This window comes from Halichoerus grypus, chromosome 4 (genome assembly GCF_964656455.1).
Source record: "Halichoerus grypus chromosome 4, mHalGry1.hap1.1, whole genome shotgun sequence".
NCBI lineage: Eukaryota > Metazoa > Chordata > Mammalia > Carnivora > Phocidae > Halichoerus > Halichoerus grypus.
Genome location: NC_135715.1, coordinates 78,136,038 through 78,153,904, shown reverse-complemented (window position 1 = coordinate 78,153,904; position 17,867 = coordinate 78,136,038). Strand labels below are relative to the sequence as shown.

Genomic DNA, 17,867 nt, shown 5'->3' with positions numbered 1-17,867 from the left:
TCCATGTTCATCTTTAATATGGGTTGGTTTTTATAAAGGGGGAAGATGTAGGGCAATGTGAATAACAAAGTCAGTCCAGCTCTGCTTTCATCTTTCTGTTCAGTTTCTACAATGGGTGGATCCACTAGAATTTCTGCAAAAAGATACAATTTTTTTTTAAGATTTAATCAAGCATAATAAATAGACATCAATAAAACAAATGACAATATTATGGCTATATATTTTTACAATCATAAAATAATTGGGTATAGATTCCCAATGAGGTCATCCCATGTGTTCGTGTGGGAGTCTGAATTCCAGGGATAACAAGCTCTATATCAAAAGAGAGGCTGTTAACCTAAGCTGGCAAATGTCAATTAAAAATTTTTTACTATCCCCCCCAAAAAAAAAATTAAAAATTTTTTTTACTACCATACGAATGTTAATTTTTAAATGTTCTCCTCAAATAATACAGATAATTTATTTACAACGGTAACATACCTTCACCAATTTTCTTTGTTGCCAACACCTCGGATGTTCAGTCCTTCGTATTTAGTGAGGAACCCTTTGCTGGGTGGCATGGCTTTCACTGCTACTGGAGTTGCTAGGTTTGAGTTGTATTTTGATAAAATCTGAAACAAAACATTCCTTTTTATCAAGTCATTGGAACAACACAACAAATTTGGAAGGTCTTATAAAACATTCAAGAAAAGCCAAGGAAAATTTAAAGATCGGGATTATTTGAAACAGTTATTTTTCAGCAGCACAGACAGATGTTCAACAGCAAAGAAAAGATGGAGTTATTAGAATTGAATTTGGAGGCTTGATTTTCTAAAGCCTTCTAAAATGTACTCTAAGATTAATAGGAGTAAGCAGCAATGCATCCCTGAGAGCAAATTAAGCCTTTACAAAGTTGTTAGGGAAAATGTATATAGGAAGGAGGCAAGATACATGCTCAAAAGAAAGATCATCAGCTATTAAAGATTATAAAGAGTCTAAAATATCAGCTATGATTTTTTTCATACATAGGTGATACATTAAATACAAGGTTTCCCCTCTTTCATGTAGAAATAAAAAGAGAAGGATCAACCACAGCAAAGTGGAAACTCTAGATAACTCCTATAAAGGCAGAATATGCTCACTCCACTTCTTATAATGCCCAGGAAAACAGAAGACAAAGAAAAAAGGGTAACAACTACTTTCTTGATTATCACAGGATGAGTCTGCTCTAATGGCATTTAGGTATTCTTCCAAGTAGTTTCATCCTTCCCACAGCTCTCCACAAGCTGGGTCAGTTGCTAGAACGGTTCTTAACAATTCCACTTGCCTAAGCCATTCTGCCGAGTACTCTAACTTCCATTAAGGGTGGGGGGCATGACTGGTGGTTATTCAGTAGATCTGGCAGTCGGTATATAGATCAGGAGTAGACTCGAGGTAAATGATGTACTAAAGAATCAGATATTCTAACATTTAAATCAATGTTTCTCAAACTGAGGTCCAAGATGTCTTGGGTTCAAGAAACACTGATCTAAGCTATTCATGATACCCTACCCTGGGCAATGTAGGGTAAATGACATTTCTGATTTTGCCAGACGTACCTCCAATGAAAACAATGGTCAACATGGCAATTGCAGTTGAACAATTATTACAAAATATTCTAAGAATACATTTCAGAACATGTAGTTAAAGGTAATGCAGCATTGAGGGCATAAAAGTATGATGAAGTCATGAGCTTGTACTCAGCTCAGAAGAGCCTCAGCGAGGTACTCTCAGAAGGGCACAGAATTTAGATTTTCTCAGTACTTGAACCAGCCCATTAGCCCAATGAGAAATAAGACAGTTTATATACAGTTTCATCAGGTCTTTAATATAAATATCTAATTTTGAAAAGAATGTATCAGAGAAAGAAACAGCCTGGAAATACCACCTGGAGAATATCTTCTGGAATGGTAGTCACTTCTGGAGGTGTAGGTGTTCTCAACAGATTCTCATAAGAAGAAATTACAGGAGAAGAGGGATCCGCAAAACTCTCAAAACACTTGTCTGAATTTAAAACTAATGATGTACAGTCTTTCATTTCCAAATCATTTGATGAACTATTTGTTTTTGATAATGGATAATCTGTGGACCCCTATTGAACAAAAAGAAATCATTAAATTATGATGGCATAAAATACAGTGAACAAAAATTATTAGTCAATTTTAGTTCTATTGCACAAAAGTGACACAGAAGTAAGCACAAAAATGACCTGTTCTTCTTCGGCCAATTACTAAAGAAAATTGAGAAAACAAAGAAACGGCATAGGGAGGACAAAATACCATCATTCATTACTGATAATGGCTGAGCTACAGCTTAATATGAAAACTAAACGGGCTTGACTGAACCCGATTTAGATGGATTTTACCCACCCAGTTTCGGGCAGCACTAAGCTGGGCCAGGTGAGAGTAATAGCACGGATGAGCACAAGTGTTACCACACGCCCTCACTCTCGAGACCAAGAAAGCCCGTCTGACCTTAGCAGGCAATTCATGCTAAACTCACCAATCCAGTAAATCCCCTCATCTCCCTAAGGTCAGAGTTAATAAAGAGGGAGAGTCACACTAGTACAGGGCCTTCCACACTGGAACACAAGGAGTGGATTAAGTGTAAGAGGCAAGTACTAGCAGGCAATAACCTGAGAGACACTTCAACTGATACTAACCGAATTTTGTTGGTCTAGAGCTACACTGTCCGATACAGCAGCGACAAGCTACATGGGGCTATTTAATTTTAAATTCATCAAATATTTAAAAATAAAAAATTAGCTCCACAGATGTACTGTCACATTTTATGGACAGCCCAGTCTTCTGCATTGGTTGTCTTAAGTGTTCATAGCAACTTTAAAAAAGGGATGAGGTATGCTTATAGTATATTTGTTCATTGAGAAATATTTGGAAAAACCCTAAAAATCATCCTTAAATCTATCACCTGGAGATAGATAATCACATTTTGGTGTGTTTCTATCCATTCTTTTATTCTTTTTCTTTGAAATAAAGTATATTGTATGTGTTTGTATATTCATACACAGGCATGTCATTTTCCTTCATTAAAATTTCTTGAAAAACATTCTTTTTATGTTCTTATTTGTTCTTTAAAACATATACCTTAGTGTATTTCACTTCTCCACTACCACTTTGACATTCAGGTTTTTCCCATTCTTTGCTCTTATAAATAATGCTGTTCCTTCTATAACTCCCTTGTTATAATTCTTTGTGCCAATGTGCCTTAAAAGAAATTCTAAAATATGGTTAAAGGGTATGAAAAAATTTTAAAGCTTTTGCTATATGCTGCTAAATTCCCCTCCAGAAAGATATAAAAATATTTTTAAAGCCTGCATTAATCTAAGTGGGTTTTGTCAACTGACGTATAGTTAACATATAATAGTCTATGTTTTTAAAACAGACTGAGGCTAGAAATAGTAGTGTATACGAGTCATCAGGAAAAAGATTAGAGCTTTCAATGTTATGGAAACGTACCAAAGCTGTACTGTTCTTTGTAGAAGGAATTTTCAAACCAGGAGTGCAGAATGTAGGTGCCACGGGAGAATCCGTGTAGTTGGCACCTAAAAGACAGAAGCAATGGCATGAGAATACACATTTGAAAATAAAGTTGAAATAAGCAACTTATTTCAACTTTTAGGTTATAATCATAGTCAATATAATTTGTGCACTTCATTTTTAATAACTTAAGAAATAGCTATCATGTGTGCTTGACTAGACAGGAAGAAACAAAACTGTATTTGCTTATCTAGTTATCATCGGCACTAATAAAAGCTCAGCAAGGCTGCAAGGTATAAGAGCAATATATAAAATAAATATAAATATAAATAAAATATAAATAGTTCTAGCAAAAGAGCAACAAACAATTAAAAACATAATTTGAGAAAAGATATTTATAAATATAAATAAAATATAAATAGTTCTAGCAAAAGAGCAACAAACAATTAAAAACATAATTTGAGAAAAGATATTTTTGGGGGCACCTGGGTGGCTCAGTCAGTTAAGCGTCTGCGTTCAATTCAGGTGATGATCCCAGGATTCCTGGGGTCCTGGGATCAAGCCCCGCGTTAGGCTCCCTGCTCAGTGGAGAGCTTGCTTCTCTCTCTCCCTCTGTTCCTCCCCCCTGCTTGTATGCTCGCTCTCACTCTCTCTCTCTCAAATAAATAAAATCTTTAAAAAAAAAAAAAGATACATTTTTACAACAGCAACAAAGACAACAAGACACCTACATGTAAATCTATTAAAATCTGTATGATCTTTATGGAGAAAATAAAATTTCTAAAGAAGAAACAGGAGGAGGAAGAGGGCAAGGAGGTCACCTACCTTCTAAGACATTAGGATTTATTCTAAAGCCGTAATTGACTATCAGAACTTTTAAAAAGAGATCCCAGAAACAGAATCATGGCTATACAGACATTTAATACCTCTAACACATAGTATCATGAAAGCAATCTTAAAAAAAAATCAAAGAGGGGTGCCTGGGTGGCTCAGTCAGTTAAGCGGCTGATCTTTGGTTTTGACTCAGGTCATGATCTCATGGGTCATGAGATCAAGCCCCATATCGGGCTCTGCACTCAGTGGGGAGTCAGCTTGAGAGTCTCTCCCTCTGCCCCTCCCCGCTGCTCACACTCTCTCTCTCTCTAAAATAAATGAATAAACCTTTAAAAAAATCAAAGAGAAAAAGTAAATGTTAGAAAAATGACAAGACTAGCAAAATTTTATGAAGTCTAAAAATCAAGTGCTGGTAAAGATGGAGAAACAGAGGGGTGCCTGGGTGGCTCAGTTGTTGGGCGTCTGCCTTTGGCTCAGGTCATGATCCCAGGGTCCTGGGATTGAACCCCGCATCAGGCTCCCTGGTCTACGGGGAGCCTGCTTCTCCCTCTCCCACTTCCCCTGCTTGTGTTCCCTCTCTCGCTGTGTCTCTGTCAAATAAATAAATAAAATCTTAAAAAAAAAAAAAAGATGGGGCGCCTGGGTGGCTCAGTTGGTTAAGCGACTGCCTTCGGCTCAGGTCATGATCCTGGAGTCCCAGGATTGAGTCCCGCATCGGGCTCCCTGCTCAGCGGGGAGTCTGCTTCTCCCTCTGACCCTCCCCCCTCTCATGCTCTCTCTCTCTATCTCATTCTCTCTCTCAAATAAATAAATAAAATCTTTAAAAAAAAAAAGATGGAGAAACAAATGTAAACACTGCTGGTGAGAATCAGGACAACCACTCTCAAGTGGCAAGTTAGCATTTTCTAGAATATGGGAAGATGTGCATCCCCTCTGATCTAGAAACTCCACTCCTAGATGTGAGTAACACATGTGTACAAGGAACAATTTCATCAGAGCACTGCCTGTAATAGTAAAAAACAACTACTCCTTAATAAGCAAGTAAATAAATAAAATATGGCTTATTCATACAACCTTTAACAATTAAAATAGATGAACTGGATTTACATGAATTGAGTGAAAAAAGCAAATGGCAGAAGAATACAAATTGGATGTTGCAACTTAAATGAAATTTTCCAACAACACAACTCTAGAATCATCATCACTTTAGGGGAGGAAGGGAAGGAGAACAACAGAGTGGGGATTTAGCTTTAGTATAACATGAAGAGAAAGATCTGGAGCAAATTCAGTTAAAATGCTAATCTTAATCTTAATCTGAAATTTCCATGTAGACACCCAAACACCTGGGATTCCAAGACTAGCACACACGGAAGGGCACAGGCTCCAGCTGAGGAGGCACTGAAACAGAGCACACTGCAGCAAGCCGAGAGCCTGCGCGAGCAGTGAGGTGTGTGAAGCAGAAACTGGAAAACACCTGCCCACTGGCGCCGGCTCCAGGGGAACAGACTGAAGTCAGCTAGGCTAAGGGTTAAATCTTCAGAAAAAACTGATAATCAGAATATCAACTCCACGCAGCACAGCGTTGTGGGTTCTGAGTTCACCCTCTGAGTCCAGTTGCAGGCATCCTGAGTCAAGCAGTTCACCTAAAAACCTGTGTGCAACTGGTAAACCGTGGCGCCTTGGCTGGGGTGAGCATGAAACAGCTCCACAGGACAACCCGTGGCTCCCAGAACTTCCACTGAAAACAGCGTCATCTGAAGAGGAGTTCACAGTTAAAAATCGAAAGCCTGTGAGGAAATGCACCTCCAAGAAAGAGAATCAGAGCAATAAACAAAAGTACCCACATCTTAAACGGTCTTCCAGATACATGTTTAAAATGTTCAAAGAGATAAAGGAAGGCACAGAAATCATGAGGCAAGAGAACAGTATTGTGGAAGGAAAAAGAAGAGTCACATTTGAAAGAAAAATGTATAAAACAGAAAATGTAGTCACCAGAGTAAAACTTCAATAGATTAAAAAAAAGTAATTTAGATTCAGGGTAAGAGAAAAATAGCAAAGTGGAAAAAAGTTCTAACTAAAGCATGAGGTAGCATAGAGAAAAGGAAGGAAAATATCAAAGGGAATTTAACAAACCAAGGAGACTGAAGGATAACATTCTAAAATATAGCTTACAGGAACTCCAGGAGAAAAAAACTGAGGAATTAGGGAAGAGGTAATTTTGTTAAAGAAATAATCTCAGAGTATTTTCCAAAATTGATGACATGGGTCCTTAGTTTGAAAATCATACCAAATTCTAAACATATACATCTAAACATCTAAAAACAAATAAACATATTTTAAAATTACAGAGAAATGTAGAATATCAAAGATAATGACAAAAATCTTGGGGGGCGGGGAGATGGGTTAGCCCGGTGATGGGTATTAAGGAGGGCACGTACTGCATGGAGCACTGGGTGTTATACGAAAACAATGGATCGTGGATCACCACATCAAAAACTAATGATGTATTGTATGGTGACTAACATAACATAATAAAATAAAATTAAAAAAAACCAAAAAACAAAAAAACCTACTACCGGGAAGAAAAGACCAAAAATCTACAAACGAAATCGAGTTAGACCCACAGCACTCTGCTTATCAGCAATGGACACCAGATGACAATGAAATAATTTCTTTATAAAATATTGAAGAAAGTCAACTGTCAACCTATTGTCTATATCCAGTTAAATTATTGTTCAAAAATGAATGAGAAAGAAAAAAAGATGTCTTCAGACACAAAACCAGAGATGACTTCTCACAGACTAGAAATAACATCTCTGAAAGAACTGCTGAAGGATGTGCTTTAACAAGAAGAAAACTAAACCCAGAAAGAATGAGTGGGATATAAGAAGCAACAGTAAATAAAGAAAATGGTAAACAAGTTACTAAATTTTCCCAAGTATGGACTGCAATAATGGTACTTTTGTGGCGCAAGAATAGGGTCAAGCTAAAATACAACAGAAACTCTCTTAACAAGCCTCCACTTAACCAAAGTACTAGTGGATAAGCCTGAGCTTGCCACTCCTTTCGTAAGATACACTGCCTGTGGTACACTGAAGGCTTTCAGTCAGGAAGCTATTCTTTAAAAAATCCATCCCACTTTAGAAGTTATACAGATATTCTCCTCCTTCATCATTTTCTAAAAAGTTTATGCTCCATTGGGAATTAACTCTGGGTATATACGAGGTGGTGGTCCACTCTCTCCCTCTCTTTGGTACAGACAGCCTCTTTCTTTCCTACAAGCTGAGCTCTAGGTTTACTAGAAGTCATTTGTATTTTTTCACTTCTGTTTATGCCAGAAGTACTTGATAATTTAGGAACATAATTTAATAGTATATGTCAGTGAAATTAGTACAAAAAGAGAATTTTTTTGAAAATATGTTCATAAACTTGGAAAGACCTGATAAAGACAAGTTACTTCAAAAAATACAACAATAAATTTGATATAGATTAGACAATTGTAAATAATTAATCAAAAAAAATCACAAACTCTAGAATTTTTTATATTTTTGTGAAAACTAATGTTTTCATGTTTGGTGGGACAAATATGAAAACACTACATGAAAATTTTCTCTAAGTTCTTGTAGTATTTAAAAAAAAACAGAATTTGAAATGGTAGCTAATGTATTCTGAGTGTGGTTTATGTAAGAAAAATATGTTGAATTCTAATCAATAGCTGATGCTGTATTTTAAAAAGGTACTATTGGGGGCACCTGGATGGCATAGTCACTTAAGCATCAGACTCTTGGTTTTGGCTCAGGTCGTAATCTTGGGATCGTGATCTCAGGGTTATGAGATCAAGCCCCGAATCCGGCTCTGAACTCTGCTGCTCGGAGTCTACTTAAGTTTCTCTCTCCCTCTTCTATTGCCCCTCCCCCTCTAAAATAAATAAATCTTAAAAAAAAAAAGGTACTTATTGGCTCTGTATCAAAAGTTTGGTGACTGAATATTTATGTTTTAGGTTAAAATGTTAAAAACAACAAGCTGACAGATATTGACTATAATCAGGAAAAATATGAAAAACATACCAGAGAGTTATATCTTTCTCTAGTGTGAAATCATGCTGCACCTGGATGGGATGGTACTTTATATAATTCAATGTTATGAACTGAAAAGATGCAGGGGGGCTATGAGAATGTCTAAGATGACAGAACCATTTTTGTACAAAGATAATCTAGAAAGAGGATAGCTGAGAAGTAATGTGATTTTTACACTTACCATTTTTTTTCAACTGCTGGAGGCCAGGAGTGGCAAAGAAATTATCACTGGTCATTGGTTCTGGTTCTATGGCCTCTTCACTGGTGTAATTCATAGGGAAATTATAAGATTAAAAAAGTTAATATTGAATCTCTGGGAAAAAATTCAATCTTACTATGTATCATCAAGTCTGGACAAACATTCAGTTCTGTTTTATGGAACAGAAGTCCCATGGAACTAATCTTTTTTTTTAACTAATGTATATCCATGGCTCAAAAAAGGTTATACACCACTTTGTATCGAAAGGTGTGACTTAGAAGCAGGTTAAGAAACTCTGACTTAAGGGTAAGCCATACGTTTAACTCCTTAGTTCAAATATAGGAATTATATAGCTCATGGTTTCAAAACCATCAAGATAGCTTCATTACTAAGTGAGATATCCATAGTTTATCATGTTAATGAAGTAGTCTATTTCGAGTTTGACCAAGCATTTTAAATGATGAATGAGTGTCAAATTTTATCAAATTCCTTATTGGTATCTATTGAGATTATCTTTTCTTTTATAAAGTCATTAAAATAAAGTATTTTATGAGTTTCCAAATATTAAACTATCTTTGCATTCCTAGGATAAGCTTAACTTGAAAGTTGTCCACTATACTTTTAATATTCTGTTAAATTCAATTTGTGAGTATTTTAACTGGGATTTTACATCCATGTTCATAAATTAGATCAGCTGTAGTTTCCTTCTGTGTGCTGTCAGTGTTTGTATCAAGGGTATGTCAATCTCATAAACTAAACTGCAGCATTTTTCTGTCTTATTCTACTATTAGAAAAAGAACTTTTTTTAGCCTATGCTCCAATAAAACTTTATTTACCAAAAATAAGCAGCAGGCTGGATTTGGCCTGTGGCAGTAGTTTGTAGACCCCTGATAATGACAGTTCTTTTTAAAGGTCATTATTTTCATAGCACCTCATTCTTAAGGCAATTTATAACTTTGCTATCCATTATACTCCACTGACTCTGTGTGGTAAGCAGGATGGGTATGATTATATACATTTTACTAGTGAGGAAATGGAAAACAGAGGTTTTATGAATCTGAAGAGTCCAGGTGAGGTGCTGGGACCCATAATACAATGGTCTATACAGGTTTTCTACTTCAAGCTGATTTTAATAACTGTGTATTATTTTCAAAAAGTTTTCATTTATCTGAACTTTCCAAATTTCCCAGTACTATGCCCTATCATATTTCTAATAGCTTTAAAAATAATAAATATAGCCTTTTATTCCTAATTTTGTCATTTGCATTTACGTTTAAGTAAGAACCAGTTCTTAGATTTATCAACTCTACTCTCCTAAAAATCTTTTATAATGACTTTTTATTTTATCTTTGGTGTTTACTCCCTTCTGTCTCACAATTGTGGGTTTTTACTTGACTCCTTAAGTTGAATGTTTATTTGCCTTCTTTAATAATTACAGTTCTTTTTTTTTTTTTTTTAACTTTTTTTTTTTTTTTTTCTTTTGAAGATTTTATTTATTTATCTGAGAGAGAGAATGGGAGACAGTGAGCATGAGAGGGGGAGGATCAGAGGGAGAAGCAGACTCCCTGTTGCTCAGGGAGCCCGATGTGGGACTCGATCCCGGGACTCCAGGATCATGACCTGAGCCGAAGGCAGTTCCTTAACCAACTGAGCCACCCAGGCGCCCCTAATAATTACAGTTCTTAAAGATACGGATTTATCTTTAGCTCTTGCTTGGCTGCTTTAATATGGGGTATTTTCATTTTCATTGTAACTCTTTAAGTACCACTTCCACACTATTCACTGCACAAAAACTGGTCACTGAGCTCCCAATTCATATTAATATACCTACACCCAAGAACACCTCTACTGGGACCTCTAAATCAACATGGAAGCGCATTCACCTTTAACCCAAGCTGCAGGTTTTCCTGTCTTCATTGTTTTCCCATGCATCATTACAGGTAACAAAACAAAGTCTTTGATTTATCCTGGATCCCCAAGTCTTCTCTTCCCACATCTCCATGCAAAATCATTCACAGGTTCTTACTGACTCTACCCTTTCTCTATCCCACCAAACACCAAACTCTTTCAGGCCTGTATTACTCCTACAGCATCTAACCAGAAATCTAAGAGCTCACACTTTACTCACAGAATTGCTGATTCAGGGAAGTTTGAAATGTGAAGTATCTGAAAACCATTCGAAGGAAAGTTACTGTCTGAAATGTCATATCTCTTCTAGGAAAAATCAATACATACAAAAGATTTAGAAAGTTACCTTTTATGAAAGTGGCTTACCATTTATTCTCCTTCATATTTTTAAGTCCCATTGTGTAATCTTCATTTAAACACGCAGTACAGTCAGAGATACCGAAGTGTTCTAATTTAGGAGTTACACACTCAAAATCATCCATCTTTAGAGCACATTTTGGAGTTTTTAGTACTTTAACTAGTGACTGCTTAGAAGATGGAGTTAAATTTTTTGGCTCTTCTTCATGGTCGTTTACCGCCTGTGGAGGGTTTGCTGGAACTTGGGATATCATGTACCGCTCAAGTCCAAAATCGGAAAGTTGTGGACTCCGTGGAGACTTCTCAGAACCAGAAGTGCTCGGAACAGCAGGATCAGACAGATTGTCCTTCACATCAGGCATTTGAAAATTTTCATGCTTAGTGGACTCTGATTCAGAGTCAATGATTTCTTGTTCATCCACTGTGAGGAAGAACCAAGGAGGTCATATTTTGGTCAAACATCAAACCACAAAATCCCATGTACTAAAACCATACAAAACAGCTCCATCTGAAAGGTCCCAAATCAGCAAAAGTCCTGATTCCTTCCTTAGTCTCTAAAGTTTTATTTCAATGGTCCCTTTACGAAATTCCTGACATGTACCTCTTGTGTAGCCATATCCCATTTTGATGACACATTTAAGAAGTAAACTTAAATGTTAAAAGATGAAAAATCAATGCAAATAAAAGTCGAATATCCTGACTTCCTCAGTTACTGTGATTTACCCATCTCTCTTAATAGATTGTAGAACAATTTTACCATTTTATGACATTAAGCACAGGGTGGAATTAACTATGATCTAGACTTAACACAAAGTATAATATTATTTTAGATTTTTCATTTACAGATGCCTAAGTTAAAAAGGAAAGACTGTTACACCAAAATAAATTTTTATCCTCAGTCTGGAACACCTGTATCAAAAGCCTGGTTGAGGAAAACAACAGGAGAGCATTAGAAAGACCTATAGTTTCTCAACCCTGAGTAGGTTATATCTGGCTCCAGACCCCATATGCCTAACCACCACACTGAGCATTTCAGACTAAATAATTGAATAACAACTATGTTTTTCCCCACAATCCTTTGCCATTTCCTGCATACATTAATGGTTAATGAATTTGGTGTGGGACCCAAGTTGCAGTTAAAAGGTCCGGGATAGTACTATGATGCCAAGAAAGAGTTTAAGAAGGAGAAATACTAGCTTTTAGTGCGAGCCAACAGAAAGTCAAAGAGGATAACCAGAAAGAAGACATGTGGATATGGCCAGGATCTGGGCAGAGATTAGCTTAATAAATGACAGGGCTTCAGTGAGATAACAAGGTATGGAGAATGGAGGGGTGCCTGGGTGGCTCAGTTGTTAAGCGTCTGCCTTCGGCTCAGGTCATGATCCCAGGGCCCTGGGATTGAGCCCCGCATCGGGCTCCCTGCTCAGCAGGAAGCCTGCTTCTCCCTCTCCCTCTGCTTGTGTTCCCTCTCTCGCTATATCTCTCTGTCAAATAAATAAATAAAATCTTTATAAAAGGTATGGAGAATGGAATGGGTGTAAGAAAATGCAGAAGGACAGATGTAAAATGTGTAGCATGCAGTGGAGAAGAAAAACGAACCAGTAATTAGAAAGGGTACCAGAAAGGAAGAGAAAATGGAGAGGATGAGATGAAGGAAGACAAATGAAAATGTGTTTAGAATCCCCCCTGGGACAAGCATTTGAATGTTTCTCCATTTAATTTTTGTATTAACTGTTTCAAGCATGACATATCTTAGGATATTTTTTCCTTGTTTTTATAGATAAAGGTACCAAACATTCTGGAAAACACTCAGCTGATTAAAATTTAAAGAGCCAAGACTTGAACCCACATCCTTTGATTCCAAACACTACCATTTGTTTAACAATAAGGAGGGAGGGAGTTAATACAAAGATCTGTTTCAGATGACCTTGAATAGATACCATTTGGTTGCCAAATTGGAAATATGAATTGTAAAAATTGCACATATTGAAAGAAATGGGAAAAAGTTTCTCCAAAATTTGTTTGTTGCATTCTTTTTAAGAAGAAAGTATTTGTACTTCTCTTGTTATGAATTGGAATATATTTTTCTAAGTCTGATAATGACCTTTTTTGTTTCTCTTTGCTTCATCTTTTAAAGGAAGGTCTATAGTTAAAATGGGGCTATCAGACATTGGTACAGATTCCTGCCAAAATCTTCTGGATCCAAATGAATAGGAAAGGGATAAATTTAGGCTGTGCATTTCCTGGGCCAGCTAAGAGCTCCAACAGATTGGAGGAAGTGAAGAGGAGCACATGTTTTCTTTAAAGGTAGTATTTTCTTTGTTTTGACTGGCAACAGGAAATGAATTAGGATAGGGTACTATTTTTGCATACATGATAAACCAGGATGTGTTAAATATGGAGAATGTACCACACAAAGAAAAAAAAGTTACAGACTTTGATTTCATGGCTTTTGGCCCTTGGAAGAACTGCTGATTCATTGAGTTCTGTTTAGGCAATGTGCTTTCTGTTAATTTGGAGAAATGTTATAAAGGCTACCAAAAATCTATTCTTGTATTTATCACAAGGCTATCACTGATGAGATTAATAAAATCATCACCATATCACTGCCTCATAAGGAGGTATTATCATTCCCATTTTGCAAGTGAGGAAAAAGCAATTCAGAGAAATTATCCAAAGTCACGTAACATGTAGTAACTGGTGGAGCCAGTATTTGAATCCATAGCTTGTTCACAATAAAGTCAACTGAATTCTTTCCATAGTACCATGCAGACTGTTTAATTTACCCTCCACACATATCCTCAATATACATTTGTTGAATTTAATTAATGGTTTACTTATGCACAAAGATCATTCTCTTCATAGAAACGAAGACAATGAAGCATACTGAAATTAGTCACTCACAGGTATGGGCCTAACTGTAGTTAACACTGGGTGATTAACATCCCAGGTACTGTTCTAAACAAATTTTATCTCATTCAATCCTTCTACAACCTCAGAGGTAGATACAAACATCTCCACTTTACAGATGAGACACTGAAGTACAATGTTAAGTAACTGGTCAAAGATAATACAGCTAATAAATGGTGGAATTAGAGATTTGCATTCAGATAGCCTGGCTCTAAATTCTAAACCACCATGCTATACTAACCTTCATTAAAACTGTAGAACTTAAAAAGGCCTTTATCAGTTTATAATGCCCCAAATTTCTCATTCTACAGTAAGAGAAAATTGAGAACAAGAAAAAGGAAATAGCATGCTTTAAGATTAGTCTCTCAGCTATTTAGCGGCAGAGCAGACTAGAAACCAACTATCCTAAAATCATGTAGATTTATATCTTGTGGAGAGCAAGGACTGTCTTTGTTTTACACCACCAATCAGCACCGCATCTAGCACAGTGTTTGATGAATAAATGATGATCACGCATGACAGTCACATAATGGCAGAGCCAGAACCAGAAACCATGGCCAAACCCAGAGTAGTCATATTTAATCATGCTGCCTTCCTTCTTTAATACTAAAACAAATACTGTAAAATACAAGTTGTTCATACCTGAATCTTTCTTGGCACGTGGATTATATCCATACTTCTGGAAAAACTCTCTTATTTTCATGATATCCACTGAATTTTTTTTCATCAGTACTTTTGTTGCCTTTATGAAACCAATGCTTTCTTGACTTTCCAAACTTGCTTGATCAAGAAGAATACTGACATCATCCTTTTATAAGGAAAAAAAGTACATTATAATTTCTCTATCTTTTGACTAAGTCTATCTAGATTTTAAAAATTATGACACAAAGATGATCTATTAATATTGTAGAAGTGATACCTTTAGAGTCTGGACTTCTGAATGAAGGTCATATAAAATTCTCATTGGGTAATCTTCCCAGTCTTCAATATGAATAGAGAAAGGAAAAAGTGCAATAAGGAAAAAGAGGAAAAAGAACAGAAAATATAATTTAGTGTTGTTTCTTAGAATTATAAAATCCTTGTCGATATTTATTCATAATTTGTCAATTACCAAAAAAAAGGGTAAAGACCTTTCTTTTAAAATTTATGAAATTATAACATACATATAGAAAAGTACAAAAGTCATAAGTATATAGCTTCACGCACTTTGAAAGTGAACATACCCTACATAATCAGTACTCAGATCAAGAAGGAAAGAAGGGAAGGGAGGGAGAAGGAGAAAATGTAATCTGACTTAGCAATTTTTTTATGGTGAGCACCTTCTGGTTCCTAGTTTTAAAATCTTTGCCAATGACAACACTTACGTTTTCTTCTAAGTGCTTTACTGTTTGCCTTGTGCATTTACAGCTACAATCTACCTGGAATTGATTTTTTTATATGGCAAGAAGTAAGGATCAAGATCCATTCTTATTTTCCATATGAGTGTCCAACTCACCTGGCACCATTTATTGAAAAGACATCCTTCACTCATTGTACTGTCACTTTTCTTACTATCAGTTGCAATATGTATAATATACATCATGTAAAAGCAGTTTTTTAAATACTATTTTTCTTTCTAAAACATGCCTCCTTTGAAGATCTACTTTCACTTGTTAAAAGCTGACCAATTTTCATTTGGGAAGTGCAAGTCAACAAAACAGTGATACTTCATACCCACTAGAATGACTATATTCAAAAAGACAAATAATAAATGATGAGGATGTGGAGAAACTACAACCTTCATTCATTGCTGGTGGAAATGTACAATGGTGCATTCACTTTGGAAAACAATTTGGCAGCTCTTCAAAAAGTTAAACATAGGGTTATCATATGACCCAGCAATTCTAAGAGCATACCAAAGAGAACTGAAAACATTATGTTCACCCAAAAACTCACCCACAGATGTTTACATACATTCATAATAACTAAAAAGTGGAAACAACCCAAATGTTCATCAACTGATGAATAAACACAATGTGGTATATCCATACAATGGAATATTATTCAGCAATAAAATGAAGTACTGATACATGCTTATGACATGAACGAACCTTGCAACATTATGCTAAAATAAGTCAATCACAAAAGCCTACAAATTGTATGATTCGTTTTATCTAAAATATCCAGAATAGGCAAATTCATTCAGACGAAAATAGATTAGTGGTTGCATAAGGCTAGTGTGGTAGGTGGGGAGTGGATATTAACAGTCACGAGGGTTTCTTTTGAGGGTGATGAAAACCTAAACCTACTATAATGGTTGCACAACTCTGTGAATTTATAAAAAACCATTGAATTGTAGCCTTTATTCCTTTAAAGATTTATTTATTTATTTGAGAGAGAGCACGCGCGCACAGGGGCAAGGTGCAGAGGGAGAGAGAGAATCCCCAGCAGACTCCCTGCTGATTCATCACTGTGATCACAAAAGGTGAGATTTTTTGGTGATCATTTTCTCTATCACAATTCCATATTTTCTGTAATACATATTGGCTGCAAATGAAGAAAATGCAAAATTTGTGTACACAGTTAATATGCTGGTAAGAAGGTAAATTAGCACAAACTTCATGGAAAGCAATTCAGCTATATATCAAGAATCCAAAGAGGCACCTAGCTGGCTCAGTCCCTTGAGTATATGACTCTTGATCTCAGGGTCATGAGTTCAAGCCCCACATTAGGCCTAGAGCTCACAAAAAAAAAAAAAAGAGAGAGAGAGAGAGAGAGAAGACAAACACAAAATAATAAAATACTAATAGTGGTGTCTTTGAATGGTTGAATTATAGGAAATATTTGTTTTCCTCTTTCTACTTTTCTGTACCTCAAATTTTTTGCCATGTACATGTATTGTTTTACAGTCAAAAGAATAAACATTTTTAAATGGCTGGAACACTATTCGTAATATAAATAAACTAAAGGAGGCTGTGTGGGGCACCATATTTTAAGGCAAATTACAATTATGACATTTATAAAATAATCTCAAAATCTGAACTACTCTTGAAACAATTTTTTTAAAAATTTCTAATATAAAGATTAGTGGTGACGAATTCTGCTATATTTATTTTTTTTAAAGAGCAGTATTCAGGGGTGCCTGCCTGGCTCAGTCGCAAGAGCAGGCAACTCTCGATCTCTGGGTCGTGAGTTCGAGCCCCACATTGGGTGTAGAGATTACTTTAAAAAAAAAAAAAAAAAGAAGAAAAAAGCAAGCAAGCAAGCAGTATTGAATACTAGTGTTTGTGTTGGCAATACTGTTTGCTGGGAAAAACAGGCATTTCCTGCAACTGTGGACCATTTGGGTGAGACAAAGTCACTATGCATGTAAAGAACCCTGCTGCATTTTGTTTAATTTTAATTATATTGTATTTTTATTGATAAATACCCATTATATGTGACTTGAAAGCATAATATGTATAAATTATTGTATGCATTATGAGTTCAATCTGTCAATTTACATTCTTACTCTATGCTGTTTCTCTTTGCAACACAGTAATAGAGCTATTTCATTATTTGAGGAGAGCAAATGTGGTCGTACATAGAACTGAAAACAGCCACAACATACTTGAGGGGGCATAAGAATAATGTAAAGGTGGCACTTGTCACTTCGGGACTGCTAACGACAAACAGCCAGCATTTTGATAGGTGTACCACCCCCATTCCGTATCTCTTTCGAAGCACTCCTCACCACTGTAGACAAATAACCTTTCTGCAAATGTGTGGTTTTACTTGTTAAGGCCCTTCTGACATGCCTCACTCCTGGCTGGATGAGGGCGGCCGGGAGGGTCGTAGTAGCCGCGATCCGCCACAACGCCCGCCCGCTTCACTCACCGCTCTCCTCTCCGTCCAGCGCTCGCTGCAGCCGAGCCGTCTCGCTGTCTAGGGTGATGGCCAGAGACCGTAGCTTCGTGTGGAAGCTTCGGATCAGATCCATGGGTAACGGCTCCTCAGCAGTACACTAGACGCAAGGAGAGTCCACTGCTCCGGTTACGCCCGCCACTAGTTTGAATCTCTTTGCGCCAGAAGCGTTCCCGGCTCCGCGGC

General features: G+C 36.5%; 1 protein-coding gene across 1 annotated transcript; it reads right to left on the bottom strand.

Annotated features, from left to right (window-relative positions):
• Nucleotides 1–17,865, bottom strand: SKA3 (spindle and kinetochore associated complex subunit 3). Its single transcript, XM_036106622.2, has 9 exons — nt 17,655–17,865; nt 14,719–14,780; nt 14,442–14,607; nt 10,899–11,310; nt 8,607–8,686; nt 3,495–3,580; nt 1,907–2,110; nt 481–611; nt 1–133 (listed from the first exon to the last, which is right to left on the bottom strand). The coding sequence occupies exons 1-8, from the start codon at nt 17,755–17,757 to the stop codon at nt 483–485; spliced, it is 1,242 nt and encodes a 413-aa protein (XP_035962515.1). The 5' UTR covers nt 17,758–17,865; the 3' UTR covers nt 1–133; nt 481–482.
• Nucleotides 17,866–17,867: the final 2 nt, after the last annotated feature.

What these genes read in the sequence shown, in the direction of transcription:
- SKA3 (XM_036106622.2), bottom strand. Translation starts at nt 17,757, where the DNA reads ATGGATCTGATCCGAAGCTTCCACACGAAGCTACGGTCTCTGGCCATC. An exon ending in ACGTGCCAAGAAAGATTCAG is followed by an intron (nt 11,311 to 14,441) that starts GTATGAACAACT and finishes TCTTCCTCACAG; the next exon opens with TGGATGAACAAGAAATCATT. An exon ending in CCAGCAGTTGAAAAAAAATG is followed by an intron (nt 3,581 to 8,606) that starts GTAAGTGTAAAA and finishes TCTGTCTTTTAG; the next exon opens with GTGCCAACTACACGGATTCT.